Source organism: Populus trichocarpa, chromosome 9 (genome assembly GCF_000002775.5).
Source record: "Populus trichocarpa isolate Nisqually-1 chromosome 9, P.trichocarpa_v4.1, whole genome shotgun sequence".
Classification (NCBI taxonomy): Eukaryota; Viridiplantae; Streptophyta; class Magnoliopsida; order Malpighiales; family Salicaceae; genus Populus; species Populus trichocarpa.
The window spans coordinates 1,027,112-1,044,579 of record NC_037293.2 but is presented as its reverse complement, the minus strand read 5'-3'; the positions used below and the strand labels follow the sequence as shown (position 1 = coordinate 1,044,579).

The 17,468-nt window shown below is 32.8% G+C and overlaps 2 protein-coding genes across 3 annotated transcripts; both read right to left on the bottom strand.

Annotated features, from left to right (window-relative positions):
- Positions 1-767: 767 nt before the first annotated feature.
- On the bottom strand, positions 768-1,926 carry LOC18101948 (cyclin-dependent kinases regulatory subunit 1). Its single transcript, XM_024608271.2, has 4 exons — positions 1,785-1,926; positions 1,564-1,683; positions 1,375-1,435; positions 768-1,177 (listed from the first exon to the last, which is right to left on the bottom strand). Exons 2-4 carry the CDS (start codon positions 1,614-1,616, stop codon positions 1,037-1,039), a joined length of 255 nt encoding a protein of 84 aa, XP_024464039.1. The 5' UTR covers positions 1,617-1,683; positions 1,785-1,926; the 3' UTR covers positions 768-1,036.
- A 3,402-nt stretch (positions 1,927-5,328) lies between these two features.
- On the bottom strand, positions 5,329-13,656 carry LOC7496384 (uncharacterized). Of its 2 annotated transcripts, none has more exons than XM_052455903.1 (18): positions 12,491-13,656; positions 12,315-12,401; positions 11,994-12,198; positions 11,794-11,902; positions 10,987-11,079; positions 10,785-10,866; positions 10,645-10,704; positions 10,510-10,562; positions 9,408-9,574; positions 7,561-7,771; positions 7,341-7,395; positions 7,166-7,222; positions 6,843-7,091; positions 6,507-6,586; positions 6,283-6,339; positions 6,106-6,199; positions 5,825-5,965; positions 5,329-5,739 (listed from the first exon to the last, which is right to left on the bottom strand). In XM_052455903.1, the coding sequence occupies exons 1-18, from the start codon at positions 13,433-13,435 to the stop codon at positions 5,632-5,634; spliced, it is 2,853 nt and encodes a 950-aa protein (XP_052311863.1). In that variant the 5' UTR covers positions 13,436-13,656; the 3' UTR covers positions 5,329-5,631. The 2 variants fall into 2 exon arrangements, with proteins under 2 accessions (XP_052311863.1, XP_052311864.1); XM_052455904.1 differs by having other exon boundaries at positions 11,794-11,890.
- Between the last annotated feature and the right edge of the window lie 3,812 nt (positions 13,657-17,468).

The window sequence follows — 17,468 nt, the reverse complement described above, 5'->3', positions numbered from 1 at the left end:
GTGCATTAATGGTAAAACCTACTTCATCTATTTTGCTCCGATCTAAAAGAGAAGAAATGGTCTACCTGTGCATTTTCTCATCAGCACATTTAGAGGGGCTTTAGGAGAACTATTTAACAGGAAACACGACCATCACAATGCTACACCAATGGCAAAGGGCAAATTTAGTTCCACGTGACTCGTATTTTTAAGAAAAGCCTCTTGATTATCAAAATGGATGATGATAAAGATCGTATCAAATCCACTATCCATAATCAAGACTCACATTTTGAACAACAGCTTCTAAAATGGATGCTAAAGATCTCATCAAATCCATCATCCACAATCAAGACTCACATCTTGAGCAAAAGCTTCTTCATTATCGAAATGGATGCTTCTTACCAAATCCATCGTCCACGATCTATAGTGAAGGAGGGTCATGTTGAATTCTAGTATAGATACTCCTAATCCACCACAACAACAACTACAGAACACCAGAAACAATCTGCAGTAACAAAATGAAGGGCACCACAGAAACACTGGATACCTTAATCTCAGTAAGAAACATACTCAGAACAAGCCATGCCTTAAATTGTTTACTTCTCATGCCAACCTTCAACTAGATTTTTCAGGCTAGTATTTCCTCCACCCCTAATGATAATGCATACCGTTGTCAAGAAACTACAGTTCAATCACACATCACATTATAAAAAATATCCATCCACACACCAACAAAGACAATTATCTAAACTGAGACTTGCAGTAGCAACCACAAAAACAGAGAAGAATATCTACAACAACCCATCATTAGACTTCCATCAACATCTAATTAACCAGTGCCCACAACGTCATCAAACAACACATAAAAGAAACAAACAAACAAACAAACCCTGACGACAAAATTCTCCACAAGAGAATCACAACACGATACTAGAAAATCCCAAATCGTTTACGCAGAGCATAAACCAAAGTATTTCCATTTTTGGTATTTCTTCAGCTATTATAATAATAATGATGATTATGATGATAAGATATAAGTATTCGGCGTAAAACCTAATCACTTAGCAAGAACTTGATTCTCCTGTTGCTGCTGAAAGTTCAAAGGCCTCCTAAACAGCATAATGTGTGGCTCCGGGCGATGGATCGCGTAATGGACCCACCCACGGCTTTGTTGAACTCCAATCGCACGCCACTCATTCTACAAAAAAAAATATTTTCAAATTTCACCCGTAAACCTTTCATTAATTCTTTCAACTAACTCACGTCATCAATTAAAAAAAACGTATTTCAATTATTTCCGAATTTTTAAATACTGTTTTACAGTTAACAAAAAAGAAAATAATTACAAAATCAAACCCTAATAATAAAAAAACCCTAAGAATTGGAAAAACTTACTTCAGAGAGGAGGCGATTCTTAGGGAGAAGTTTGGCGACTTCAGGAGGAAGCACCACATGCCTGTACGATTAAGAAAAATTAAAAAAAATCTGCCAATCCAAACAAAACTTAATAATAATGGTCGCGGCGACCATAATAATAATAATAATCAATGAAATAATAATAGCAATAAGTAGAAGAAGAGATACCTGTACTCAAAAGTGTCATCGAAATACTTGTCGGAGTACTGGATCTGACCCATTTTTAAGAGAGTTTTTTTTTTTTTTTTTTTTTTGCTTCAAGAAGTTACTCCACTATTTTGTCTCGATCTGCGAAAATAAAATGAACAATTCGTTTCAAAAATAAGAAATTTAAACAATTTTAGCAAAAAAAAAAACATAGAGAGGTTATAAATCGTTGTGTAGTGCACCAGAGAGTGAAAGGAGAGGAAGAGGACGACAAAAATGAGAGAGAGCGTATTTGAGGAGAGGAGCTCTATATGCACAATATGGTAGTAACTATTTATGTGGGGGTATTATCGGAAAGTAATTATGCTTTGCTTCCTGTTAATGTTTTTTAAATTTATTTATTTGGAAAAGAAGGTGGGGGCGTTTTTGAATTTTGAATTTTGAATTTTGAATTTCTCCCGCTTTTGTCTTATCATGTCAGGGCTACTTAAATTAAAGTAAAGGAGAGCATGATGGTGTTTGGACGAGAAGTATTAGTTGTTTTTTAAAATATACTTTATTTAAAATAATATTTTTTTAATTTTTAATATTAATTCAAAAAAATAAATTTAAATTTTAATAAAAAAAGGTTAAAACTAACTCTTATACACCCAAACACCCTTAAAAATCATTTTATTTTTTTTAATAAAGGAATCGTCGTACCAATGATCACAGCCTCGTCATGCTCAAATCAAACTGATATGTATTCCAACTATATTACATTACTACGGCTTTGGTTGGTTTAATTGTTTATAAAAACAATAATTCATATTAATATTTTTTTTAATCATTTAGTTACATGTAGTTCACTGGTTAAGGCGTGGAAATAATGAGGTCACGAATCTGAGGTGGGGATGTATTTTATTAATTTTAAGTTTTTTTTAAAAAAAATAAAGTTATTCACCCCTTATAAAAAAACCAAAAAATAGCTCAGACTTACAAGTTTGTGCTTTGTTGTGATAGACCCTTCAAGTTTTTGTATTGGCTGTTTAGATTTATTTTTGGCTCTTTTCTTGTAATGTTTTGATTATTTTTTTAATTTTATCATTTAAGATGTGATTTTTATTTTTTTTAGTTTTTTGCTCTTTTTTTTAATTTTATCATTTAATATAATATTTTTATTTAATTTTATTATTTAGTATTGAGTTGAAAATAAATTGATTATTGTATTTTTTAATCATATAATAAAAGTTTTTTTGCTTTTTTCTTATTTTTTTTAATTACATCCTTTAATATAAGTTTTTTATTTATTTTTATCCGTAAGTATTAGGTTGATTTGTTTTTTGGACCTACCTTGTGAACAATGTTAACTCAGGGCAACTCCATACAATTCAATTTAAAACTCATGTTAACAAAATAGCTGGGTCATGATTTTTTAAATGAGAACCATTATACTGAGAGTTTGATGAAAATGTTAAAAAGTTTTTAATGGTCTATATATTATTTTTCTACATTCATTTTTTTTTGTTCATATAGAAAAAAATTAAACATAAAAAAAATACTCAAATCATGGTGAACTATTTTGTATTGTTATTAAATTGAGTCAACCTTGAAATCTACCAATAGAAGTTACCCTGGCATGACCCAATTGACTTAGCAAATCCAAAGACAACTTGAACAACTAGTAAAAAAATATAGTTTTATTCATAGTTATTAAACATGGACTCAACGGGTTGAACCTGGACCGGCTCAACGGGTTGACCCTGGACCCGATCGCTAGACCAATCCGGGTAAGATGAAAGACCGGCAAGAGCAAAAAAAATAATCAAACCTTGGCGACCTGGTAGAGACTTCTTTTTTTTCAAATGTGTTTTTTCTCCTAGTCAGAGACCTCTTTTTTTTTCATATTTTCTAGTTGGTTATTAACCCTTTTCAAAGTTCAATATATAAATATTAAAAGAATATTTTATTTTTTCAATGTAGAATTTGAAGTCTTTTAGTATATATATTTTATGTTCACAAAAAAAATATTATTTTTTCAATATAGGATTTGAAGCATTTTCGTATATATACTATATGTTCACAATTAAAAAAAATTATATTTTTTCAATGTGGGATAAAAAATCTTTTTGGTTTGGATATTTTAATTTAAAAAGATAGCATAGTATCTTTTCGATGTGAAATAAAAAACCTTTTGAAATAATCTTTTAAATTTTATTATTTACAACATGTATAACCTATATTCACATGGATTGTTTTTAAATTTTTTCATATAAAATATTAAAACTTCAAATATTTTCTTTTTAATTTTTCCGGGTTGACCCAGGTCAACCCGTGTAACCCGAAACCTGGCCTCTTGGTTGGGTCAACCCTAAATCAGGTTTGATAACTACGATTTTACTTTAAAAAAGTTTTTTTTTTAATATTAAGATAGCATATTAAATTGTCCCACATGCAACCCGAAACTCCATTTAATTTAATAACTTTGTTTTTTTAAAAAAAAATATTTTTTTATCGGACTATATTATAACAAGAATAGACGTTTATAAAATCAAATACAAACAAAATATCAAGATGTTTGTTTAAGATTGTGATAATCTCATAAAAAAACAAGCCAAAATAAATTATAATAACTAGTTTAAAATTATTCATATGTTAAAGAATGAGATAAAAAAATAAAAAATTAACAAAACTCAATGTTGAATAGTTAAATTATAAGGAAAGAAAAAAGAAAGAGAGAAACAGTAGGATTACTAATTTAGTGTTTATCTATTTGTACTTCACAATTGGGAGACTGTAATTTCATGTTAAATTTTATGCAAAACAAGGATTACTAACACTAGAGGTGATAAAAAAAACTGGAAAACCAATTAAATTAAAAAACCAAAAAAAAAACTTAAAAAACCGAACCGAAAAAAAAATTGAGTTAACTGATTAGAAAACCAAAAAGAAATCCGATTCGGTTCGGTTTTAAAAGTCTGAAACCGATTAAACCGAACCGGTTCAATTCCAAGTTTCAACCCCATTGCAAACCTAGGTATAAAAAGCTTATTTTTTCACTGAAACCCTACATGCCCCCTTCCCTCCCCCTCCCCTCTCCTCCCTCTCCTCCCTTTTCTCTCTAATTTCTTAGTTTTGTGTGGTTAGAGATAAAAAAAACTCAAGTATTTTTTCATTGTTTACTTGCTTGTATTTATTGAGAAAATAGATCTGGGTTTTTAATTTTTTTTTAATGAGTTTCTTGAATTGTTCGTGAATAGATAAAAGAATACTCTTAAAATCTGCTTTGGTTTCCATAACTTGGTTTAATGTTGAATTTCTCATCAATTTTATGTGTCTGAACTCTGAAAATGTTTGTTCACTGGACTCACAAAGAAAGAACAAGTTGGTTTTCAGGAAAAGCATTTTCTTGTTACCTTTTATCCTCTTCTATTGGTTTTCTGGCTTTTATCCTCTTCTGGCTGAAGTTTCACTTGAAAATCATTTATTTAATTTGTTATAGTTTAATAGTAAATTTTGTTGATTGTTGATAATTACCTAACCAGCTACAACAATCAATTAGTCGGTTTTGAAAAAAAAAAACCCAAACTGAACCGAACCAAAATGATCAGTTTGAACCGGTTAGTTGGTTCGGTTTAAAATTTAAAAAAATATAAATTTCAGTTTGGTTAACATTTTAGTTTAAAACCGAACCGAACCGAAAATAATCACCCCAGACTAGCACTAAATTTTGGACAATAAGAAAGCCTAACAGCTCTGGCTACCAAAATAGCAACGCAGTTGCCTAACACAAAGCTTGAAACAAAATTATTTGAAAGCAACAAAAGCAGCTTCAGCTTCTGAAATCAATTTTTAGATACTTCAAAATTTTGGACACACACGCAAGCTGCTCCCTACTTCTGTATATCTAATCAACTTTCTAAAATCCCCCCTCTTTTTTTTCCTTTCTGTTTAATTCTACAAAAAGAATTATAACAGCCTGTGTGCTGCTCCAACTATGACAATATCTTAAGTTATTTTTTACTGTACACAGATGCCTAATAAAGATCCTGTACAGAAGGGAAAGGCCGTCAAAAAAATTGTTGTCATCAACTAAAAGCACCCTGACATTCAGCCGCCTTCTGATTTACCGACAACTCGGCACTTGGGAACCGGCTTTTGCAGCATTAGCGACCCTTGAAACTCCATTATCTGATAACTTTTCCTGTATTCCATCAGCTGCAATACAACATTTGTCAATAATACATAAGGTGGGTGCGCACGCAGGCATGCATGCATGCATGAAGCATAAACACACCCGTACCTCATCTTGAGTTATCGTGCTAAACCCAAATTTGTTTGTCCAAATAGATTCAACTTCTTCAGCTGCAGGAAGTACAAGATTCTTCACATTGAGAAACCCTAGTAGCTTTTCAATACAAGTAAACAATGTCTGAAAATAACCCTGCAGATAGAGAGAGAATGCATGTTTTTCAGTCGGAAAAGTTTTCTCCTTGTATAAAAATTAATTAGGCACAGGTACAAAAAAAACACAAGTTCATCAACACATCTATGGTAAAATAAAGTGTCGATAGTGCCTATTACCTGTCCTTGCGATTTGCTACTTGTTGCAACTATAGGCAGCTCAGCCAGTTCCTGGCCAAAAATTCTCATGACTGCCGCTGACACTACCTCATGGCTGCATGGCATGTAAAATTTCTCAGTGTGTAAAATTAGATGTTCTACAAAATAATGTAGGAAAGGTTCATCGATAATTCTTACTTAACCAGCAATACAGCACAGTACATGCCACCTAGATCCTGCCCTTTCATGTCCCCGCTGCCAAAACAATTAACTTAGTCACACGAGAATGATTTGGCACAAATATAAATAACCATGCAGAAAGACACTATAGAGTTCTAACATTTTTACATAATAACAAAAAAAGAGTACAATATATATATATATACATGTACTTTTTGCACCCACAAAGTAGAACTGCTTACCCTTTAACCATGGACGGAATGAAGTCATGGTCATCACGTTTACGTTTGGACTTATCCACAGTTATTGGAGCAAAGCGCTCCTGAAGTCCAGGAAAAAAAAAGAAATAAAAGTTAGTGCTTAGTAGCAACGAAGCTTCCTCCTTGTTCATTACAAGGAATGGACAGAAGAGTATTTTAAATTGAACAGAACTAAAACTGCAACTGCAGTTGTAGACCTTCTTAAGCAGCATTCCACAAAAATAAGGGAAAGTGTTGTGTGAAAGTTAACACAGTGAAGAGCAAAATGTTTCTGGCACAATTATGAACATCCAGGATTATTCTCAACACAGGACTCACATGGAAAATGGCAACAGCCTCAGACAGTAGGGATTCAGTAACATCAGAAGGATCTGTTTTCTTACTAAGAAGCCTCCATCTTATATCATCCCCACCACCACTCTCCGAGGCACTTTCCTCGTGCTTCTTCTTTATAAAATTCAGGGAAGAATCAGGAAGCTTCTCTTCCCCACGGATAACCAATTTCTGCAAAGCAGAATGAATTCTTTCACATCCAGTGCAACAGAACCACTTTCCTGTAGGCAACTCCTGTCGAACAATTCAAGTCAGCATTTTTTTCATTGAATAAAAACTTGATTTTGAGTGATAAGAACACATATTGCCTTCAGATCTTGCATCTGATGTTCCTTTAAACAGCCAACATGGAACTCCTTCTCACACTGCAGAAATCAAGCACATATTAGTGCAAGCCTGAAATAAAAAACACAAATAACAAAATACAGAAGTAGAGGACAATTGTTTTTAAACTACATGTACAATTTGATTTGCAGAACATACCTGATCACAGATAATCACAGTGCGAGGACCAAAAGTTCTTTCAAAATCATGACCTCTGCAAAGGTTAAAAATATGTTAAAAAATTACAACAGGAAAAAGTGAGAGAGAACTGCACAGATCAGTGCTAAACATAGCAACCAAACACCCATACTCTTACAGAACAAGACAAACAGACAAAAAGTTCAATCATATTCTAGATAGTAGGACCAATTAACTCAACCTGCAGAAAACACATCCACCAACTTCAGCCTCAAAAGTTTTGACAATACGAATGCATCGCCTGGTTATTTGTTCTATTGGATCAGTTCCTGCAACCCTTCCTGCCGCTATTGCATTGGCATTCCGCTCCACAAATTTTTCTTTCTCAAAAGTATTCAGGCAATATTTGCAGTACCATTTACCCTTAGGAATTGAAGGTAGAGAAAGGCATTCTGCATGGCATAATTAAATATTATACACAAACAAAGAGTGGTAATCCATCAAATTATAAGTAGATTGCACATGCTGACCAAATAAAGAAAGCTGAAATCCATATTTACAATTCTAGTTTTTCATTCGCATTCCAAGATACAGCCTGAACCAGCAGATTAGTTTGAGATTGATGCTAGATGAAAACATACATGCGTACATGCTTGCCTGAACATGCAAACACACAAAATTGTGTATATATTTATGCACGAAAGTAGGTATAATGATACAGTGCAAATGAGAAAGACTACTCCCACACTTTGTTTAGAAGCAAGTGCCTTTCAAAAATATATTTCATGCAAAAGTGAGAGTGTGACATTTTGGCATATATTCTGTCTCTTTTCTTGCTTACAATAACATCAAATTTCCAGGGCTAGAAGCTCTCGCTTTTTACTCATAACAATGAGTTCCTGACACCTTGTCTTTTCCGATTCCCAATCTTCTAACCAACTCTGGGCCCATGGTACCATAGTCTCTGCAAATACCACCTAAGCCACTCCAACTTCATACTTAACAAACAAATCTCCAAAATCACAGGTGCTGAAAGAGTATAGAATCTCTTTCTTTATGTAGTGATAGTAGAAAATGATGGTAGTTGACATCGAGTGATAGTAGAAAGTGATGGTAGTTGACCAATGCCAACATTAGTCATACTCATCAGGTGAGGGGCGTTATAGCAGGTCTACCAATATCTATGATGGAATTGTGACGATGTAAATACATGAAATCATTTGTTATGTTGATTGGCCAGAATTAAGGGGCAAGTTTTCATAAGAAACAATTATGTTGGTATTTGAAAGATGCTGATATAAAAAAATATACAGGTTGACTCTAATCTAATGGCATCCATAACGGATAAGTCTGCAATAGACATATATTGATTCATCTTCATTTTGATTAAACAACATTAACAGTGACAAACTTCCACAGTGTGGAGCTTAATATAAAGGATTATAAGAAGCAGTGCATTGGATAATCAGTAGGGGGATGAGGTGGTTACAGGACCAAGACAGCCTACTAAAACTGCATACCAGAGATCAGTATCCAGATCCAATTAGTATTATGATCTATAATGTTTCAGAAACAAAGACACAGGTATCCTTGACAACTCAAGAGTTAGTAAAGCACTTATCTCTTTTTATTTCTCAGTATATTAAATAACTCAGTATCACCATAATGCTTTTAACTGATACATTGCAGCCATCTGGGAGTATATAACGAACAAAAAATTGAAGCCAAATCCATCTAACTGCTTCTCAATAAAGAGCCAACAGAATAAAGCATACATCTAACCTATAAATGCACTGTTATATGATTTTATGCAATCCGGAGTGTAAGCTAGACACCCTGCTTACCTATGAAAAGTTTTGACACTCTCCTCAGCAAATACTTCCAGGTTTACATTATTTCATGATAATTACATCTGTCCCGTATCTGCTCTACCTTGTCTATTTTCTCAGGATGTAACTTCTCTTTTCTAAGAATCCAATCTCATTGCACCTATCTTATTCCGGAGATACCAGTTCCAGAGCAAAATAGTGCAGTTCATCTTAATTAATTACATCAACGATAAGAGCAATATTCTAAGTAAAAGTTCACCTTGGTGAAAAGCTCTTGGGCATACATCACAACACAATAGTTTCCCACCATCTCTACAGATCTGGCACAGGTCATCATTCTCCTTGGTAGAGTGCCTCCGACATTTTGATAGAGATATTGCTAATTCATGAAGAGACACGCCATTGGATGTGTAAATGTGTAGGTAACTGTCCAAACAAAAGTTCAGTCAAGAGGAAATAATGAAATGAAAAAGGAGATAAAGAAATAATTTGTTATTTGTCTAAATTTCCCAAAACCTCCTACCAGCAATCAGATATTAAAACTAGGGTGTTACAAAAAAACCGAGTCATCTGTAATGTTTGCATTATCTGACCCGACTCAACCCGTCAAAGTTGGTTGATGTGGATATTACAAATAATAGTGGGTCAAAAAACCGAATAAATGGATATTACAAGTCGGATGCGGGTTGAGATTTTTAAAAGCCACCCAACCCGCATAACCTATTTAGTTAGTGAGTAACCCTAAAACTCAATATATATATATATATATATATATATATATATATATATTGTCCTTTTCTCTCTTCATTTTTTTATATATATTATTTTTTCATCTCATGTTTCAATATATCATTTTTTTATGTTTAGTGCTAACTATATGTTTCAGTTACTGTAAAACACATTGCAATATCAATTGTGATTAAAGACAAATAATTATATGCTTTTGAAAGTGTATTTTTTTTAGAATCATCAATGAATAAGGAATTTATATGCTCAACCCGCATATATCTATAACATCCACAAAATTTAGCTCAACCAGATATATCCAACACGCTCGGGTCCAAAGATTTTTTGAATGGGTAACGGTCTACAATTTGTAAAATATCAGAAGTTGGGTTGCATACAATTATAGGTATCAACCCGACCCGACCCATGAACACCCCTAATTAAAACCATGCCATGTGGAATAAAATAATTAAATTTTGAACTTTTATCATTAATCAACATTGCAAAAGCAATAAAATCATGTCATGTGGAATAAAAAGCTTAACATTTGGACTTTTATATTACTCATCATTGCAAGCAATAATACAGAGCCAAGAGGCTCAAGGCCACCCAAGTTTGAACATATAAATACTCACGGTTTTCGACGTGATGCCCAACCAGCATGAGCTTCAAATTGAGAAGGGCTAACCTACTCATTAAATGTCAAAAAAATTAGATCTCTGACCGAATAAATACTCAGGCTAACAAAAAATCAGCAGAAGAAAAGTTACCTCAGTATTGCAGCATGAACAGAAAATCCCAAATCCCTTCTTGTAGCCTACCAGCAATTTCTGCTCAACACATTTATACTTAGAAAACAACACACAAATCAAATCTATCAAATTATGGCATGTCATCATAGTAGCACCACCTTTCCTTGAGAGTAATATCCAACTTCAGTTCCATCTGGCAGGACCTCTTCTTCAAAAACTAGCTTATGCATTCGAATATCTCTATTAAAATTAAAAGAGTACATGAAAAATAAGAAACAACTCAAACAAATTAAAATACTGAACTTAGAAACCTAAAAAGAAAGGAGCAAAAAAAAAATGAAACACAAGTAGATTGCTAACTTTTTTGTAAGTCTCCCTTGACTATTGCTCCGTGATGGGCTAGACTTCAACAAAGCGCTAGATGACTCTGGAACTGGAGATGGTCTTGGTGTTCTGAAATACACCAAGTAAAAACATCAAAACTTGAACAACTAATGAGAAGAGGATGGGCACAGTAAAGGAGCCTGCAATCTATTTCATCATCAACCAAAAATAATAGTTTTTGAAATATCAGTAGTTGGATGTCCACGCAATACAGGTATCTAACATGCACGTGTGTAATTTGAATGATATCAAATTACAGATTGCACATGCAGCTAAACTTTGCAAAAGATCAGTGTCCTAAAATGGAAAATCAAAACAAATTTGAAACCTTTATGATCTACTATCTACCAATAACAAGAATCCACAAAAACATTTGCTGTTAATTAATTTAATGAAGGGTGAATTCATCTTTATCTTTGATGGCAGGACAAGTTCCACAGCACAAGAAGTACCAAAGTTATATGAATAATGTGTTGCAAAAAAATTCAATGGTTTCACAGCTTGTAAAATGTCACTACCAAACACAACAGTCTAAAGCACACAATCATTATTGATATTTGATAACCAGAAAAATAATTTATCCAATAGAAACAGCGAGGTTTATGAGGCACATCACATTTCATTAATCGCCTGCTCCACACTATCCATGCTGGAAAAAACATGTAAACAAACAACAGGTATTGGACCTAGATAAATAGATGGTGACAATAAAACAAGCAGACCATTTATTAAAACAAAAGATGTTCTAAATATCATATTAACATCATTTACTGAAAAGCATACCTTTCTTTTGTATCTGTTTCTGGTGCTAAGATAGCTTGTGAATCTTTCAATTCCAAGCACTGACTGCACAATACCTTTGATTTCCTGGTGCCAGCCCCTGTAATTGACCCTGTAATCGATCAAAAATGTCCAAACCAAAACAGTCAAGAATATTTATACAGAACAAAATTAAATGATATCCAATATGATGAGAAGGGAACCTCTGCAGCTCAGACAGAAATTAGATTTCTTGGAAGGTGTAAAGCCAATAGAAAGCCGAATAGCTTCATCCAATATATCCAACGAAGAATTCTTGCATGCATTCATTACATCTCGGAGTGTATTTCCATTCTCCAGGAAAATATACTCTGGTGGGCGTTTATTTGCACTGCCCGCATGCAGCTCAAAAATAGTAGGAGTAACAACCTATATTGACAATTAAAAACAAAAAGCGCTCAATAATTCAAGCTAATAACCAAGATCGGACTAAAAAATTGAACAAAAAAGATAGTTGACATTTCAAAAGTACACAAAATACTCACTTCCTTTCCTTTGCAATCATCGCAGAAACACAAAATTCCCGATTCCTTGACCACCCCATGCAACCCCTTCTCTCCAGGACCTCTTACCTACAATTAACATTTAACATAACTAAAGGCTGAGACAATAGAAACAACTACGGTGTTCATCTAAATTTTATTGGCATGCTAAGCCATACCTTGGGACCTCGCAAATACTTCACCTTTTGTCCCTCGAGTATGCCTGAATCAAGAAGATCCTTCAACTTTGTTGGGAACTTCTTCAATCCATCAATGGCAAACATCTTCGTAGGTGTGGTCGTAATAGCAGCAACAGATGAACTGCCTGTGTCATCAACTTTAACCCCGTCAGAGGAGGATATATCCAAAGGCTCTATCTTCGGCTTCAATGCTGACCTGGTAAACCTCCTAAAAGGTTTTTCTTCTTCCACCTTACATTTACTATCACCATTAACTACAACTGGCTGGAATGACGCATTAACATATCCTCCCTCGTCATTTTTAACCGAAACCGAGGACAACCCACTAGTCCCTTCCTCGCATGCATCATCCTTCTTCAATTCACAGCCACTCTTGCTCTCTAAGACCCTATTCACCGTCGGCTTTGAATCTTCATCAATCAAAACTAACCCACTAGACCCTTCCTCACATGCATGAACCTTATCACCCTCCTTTACTTCACCACCACCCTTGTTTTCTATAACCCCACTTTCTGCCATGACCCCATCCATCAAAACCGGCACCAGCCCATTATTCTTTTCTTCACATTCAACTTCATTTTCCTTTGCTTCTTCAAATTCCTTCACTTCCACAATCTCCCCATCACCATAGTTGTTCAATAAGGGAGCCAAGGATTCAACCCTTGCCTCCTCCAAATCAATAACAGCAACCTCCTCGCCCTTTTCTAACAGACCACCTTTTTTCCTGCCAGAAGACTTCAACTTCTTACTGTTGTTACCGTTACTTCCATTGTTGCCTGGAGAAGAGGAGACCCGAGAGGACCGGGTTCGGCCCAGAGACCCACAGATCTCAGAATGGGCCCTGAAAGCAAACTCAAACTCTCGTTTGTGACCTGGTCGGACCTTTGCCACTGCCGCATCCTTGGCATCCGTACCGTTTGCCATAATGATTGAGATATAAAAAATCAAAGGCACTAGGCACTCTCTTTTTGGGTTTCTTTAGATTTCAATAGCATCAACAAACACGCATGTTATTTTTTTTATTTGGATTTATTTCTGAAATATGAAAGAAAAATTAGGGTTTGTTTTGAAAGTAACAGAGGATTAGAGAGGAGGAAGAGGAGAGAGACAATAGGGGCGAGAGAGATACGTAAGACCACCTTAAATTATCTTAATTGACTGTTTATTTTATTTTTGTTTTTAATTATTAAATGGTCCTTGGAGTTTTGATATTGTATACTTTGGACCCTTCAATATAAAAGCTTCTCGTTTGTATCCATGAAAGGCACCTCGGTGTAAAATCTCTTACACTAAAGTTAAATCACTCATGCATACTTAGACGCAATGCATTTATTATATAGTTTGTGGCAACGAGCAGGTGAAGAACAATGATGTGTTATCTGCGCGAGTAGTTGAATCTTAATATATGCTAAATCTAAAAAATGCTTTCAAATCCAAGGTCTCAAGATAAATTAATTACACGTGTAAATAAGATTAGTCTGACGTGGTCAACCTGTTCAAAGGTTTTTTAAAATGCTATTCGGTTTTTACTTCCGTAATTATCATTATTATCTGTAATTGTATTTCAATCAGACGCGTGTTGTGAAGTGAATAATCTTTTTTTTTTGTACGTGTCACGTGCGAGGCTGGAATGCTCAAAAAAGTAAATCCTAAGCATGAATAGCCGTTTGAAACATATAGCCGTGTCCTTGACCTCTTGCTTTTCAATTAAAATGCAATACCCATCATATATATATATATATATATATATAAAAAGGTTGGCAACTAATAGCAGTTTGGTTCAAGAATATGATAAATTGTAGTTTAAATTATTTTTTATTTAAAAATATATTAAAATAATATTTTTTTATTTTAAAAAAATTATTTTTAATATTAATATATCAACACAATATGAAAATATAAAAATTTTAATTTTAAATAAAAAAAAATTAAAATTCCCCAAAAAAATAAAATATGAAAGACGTTCATTTCATGTAAAACATAAAATTCCTTATATGTGTAAAATAAAAATAGTTTGATGTGTTTAACAATTTAAGAAAAGCTATCGGATATCGTATATAGTGTTTTTCTTTACTCGAGTATACAATTATTTATAATGAAAGCTAATAAACAACAATAATATTATATGTCATGTAATTATTTAAATTTTATTAATTTTGTTTTTTGATCATACATTAGTTATAAATCAATAAAATTCCTAATATGTGTAAGGTTTAATTACTCAAAATATAACTCCAACCAGAACTTTGATCGATGAACATGTGATGTTATAATGGTATAAAAGTGATCTAATTTCAGCCCTTTTGACTCCCTATTTTTCTAGCTTTTACATGCAACAAAAATGCAGGATTAATTCTATTCTATATAAATTATTTGCAACTAGCATATAGTGTTTGGTTTTTTATTTATGTATACAATTATTTATTATAAATACGGATAAGCAATAATAATATTATATATATATATTAACTCTGAGAGGTGTAATTTAATTGGTTAAACCATGAGTTTGTTTTCTAAAGGTCACCAATTCGAATCTCACAAACCTCAGGCCCATTGAAGGCTACATGATCATTAACTTCAGGGCTCATGAGATTAATCGAGGTGCGCGCAACTAGCCTGAACACCTACGTTAATAAAAAAAATTATCTATATATCATGTAATTATTTAAATTTTAATATTATCTAGCATGAATCAATTGTAAATTAATATAATTCTCAATGTACATGTAAGATCCAATTACTCAAAAGGCAACTCCAATTAACACTTTTTACTAATATAAGGGTCATCTCATTTCAAGTGGAGCTTATAAAACAGCCTTTAATTCATCTAATTCAAGTGCAAGAAAAGCCCAATCCATATGCAACATGGACCTGATATGTCTAGCCTTATAACAACCTTGTTTGGGTAAGATTTCTCAATATTACAGGGATTAAAAGTTAGTAAATTTTTTTTTATGCATGGTAAATTCAGCTAGATCAGATCTTTAATGGGAGAGGATTCTTAACATTCAAAAGAAAAGGTTTCCTAATCCACCATGGAAACTAAGGGGTGATAGATATGTTTTATAAGATAGGAAGGATTATTTAATAATTCTCCTGGTCTAGGAAGAAAACTAATAAAGTCGGCAACTAAGGAGAAAATAATCATTATTCTTGTCCAAGTAAAGCAAGGAAACCAAGCTATACAAGGAAAATCTAGAGGCAACAACAAAGATCTTCAAGTCAAAATTGAGTCTCCTAATTTATTTGGAATTCCTAAAGTCGATAGTTAATCCTAAAGCTATAAGGAAGGATTATTCAACCAAGAGGACTCTTTAGGCTAGGAAATAAAGATTTTTTTATGTTATTTTCTTTGTTATTTAGGATAGCATGCTTCAGACCTTTATTTTAATTTTAATTTTTATATTTTTGACTTGATTATCAGTATTTAGACTTGTTTAATTAAAGGTTTGAGTCTGATTGTTTGTTGGCTTTACACAAGTCCACATCTTGAGTATTCTATAGTTTAACTTGGGTTATTACACATATAAAAACATCCATACAACCTAAGTATTAGTTTCACGTTTTTGTTTAATAACAATTTAGATTGCCACATCTCTTTTTATGAGTGTGTGAGGGTGAGTTTTCTCTTTTACTATGGTTCTCTAACGAACTAAATCGACTTATCAAAAAACAAATGTCTTTGTGGTGTCATCTTATACTTCTAGTTTATGAATCGTTATTTGTTAGGTGAGGGTTTCAAATTCTAGTAATGTTGGTGCTTGGGTGTAAGGTAATTTATATATCACACTTCCATATCTATTTTCATAGATTTTTTAGGAGTTGTATCATTTACGTATGGGTTATGTGACCAAGTGCTCACGGGTTTCACAGCACAATTAAAATCCAATATTCTAAGAATGATCCTATCATATGAGAATTATTGGCGATAAGAGAGGTGAATACAAGTGACATTGGTGTCATATAATAACATAAAGTTTCTTACATGTGTAAATAAAATTAACCTGACATTTTAACATATTGAATAATAAAAAATTATTAAATTTAGTACATTGTTTTTAGTTTTTACTTTCATGTAAAATTATTTACAATAAAATCAAATAAGCAACAACGATATTATCCATGGCATATAATTTTTAAAATTTTAACGTTGTCAAGTTTCAATCCTATATTAGTTGTAAATGAATAAGATTCTCGATATAAGATGCATTTACCCCAAAAGTAACTCCAACTAGCACTTTTGATTGATAAAACTTATGGTGCTTCAATGGTATAAGAGTTACCCCACTTTAGCTCTTGTGAGGGCTTTAAGTTCAAGTGGAACTTTTTTTAGGGTTTGTTGAATTAGAAATGTATTTTATCCATAATAATATTTATACTCTTATAAATTTTAATGAAAATAATAATATTTATAATACAAATAATAATATTTTTTAGTAGCAATAATATGAATTATTATAAAAATAATATTATTTATAACATCAAATATAATAATATTTTAGAGACTAATACTATTAATTATACTAAAAAATAATATTAATAGAACAAATAATAATAGTTTTGAGATCAACACTATTAATTAGACTAAAATAATAATAATAATTTTAATACCAATACTATCAATTATACTAAAAAAAATATATTAAGAAATAATATAATAATTCTTTTAATATTAATTATACTAAAAAAATAATATCAACAAAACAAACAATAATATTTTTACCATTAATACTCTAAACATTAATTATACTAAAAAAATATATTTTTAATATAATTATACTAAAAATACGGGCAGCCCAAGCGCCTCGTGGCGCTTGGCCTGCATCCTAGAGAAAGGAAATCAAGTGCCACACGACGCTTGGGTGACTTGCCTGTGGGCGTGGCAGCCAAAGCGCCACGTGCGTTCTTGGTCTGCCTCAGCGTCCAAGGCTGGGCAAACCAAGCTCCAGGTGGCGAC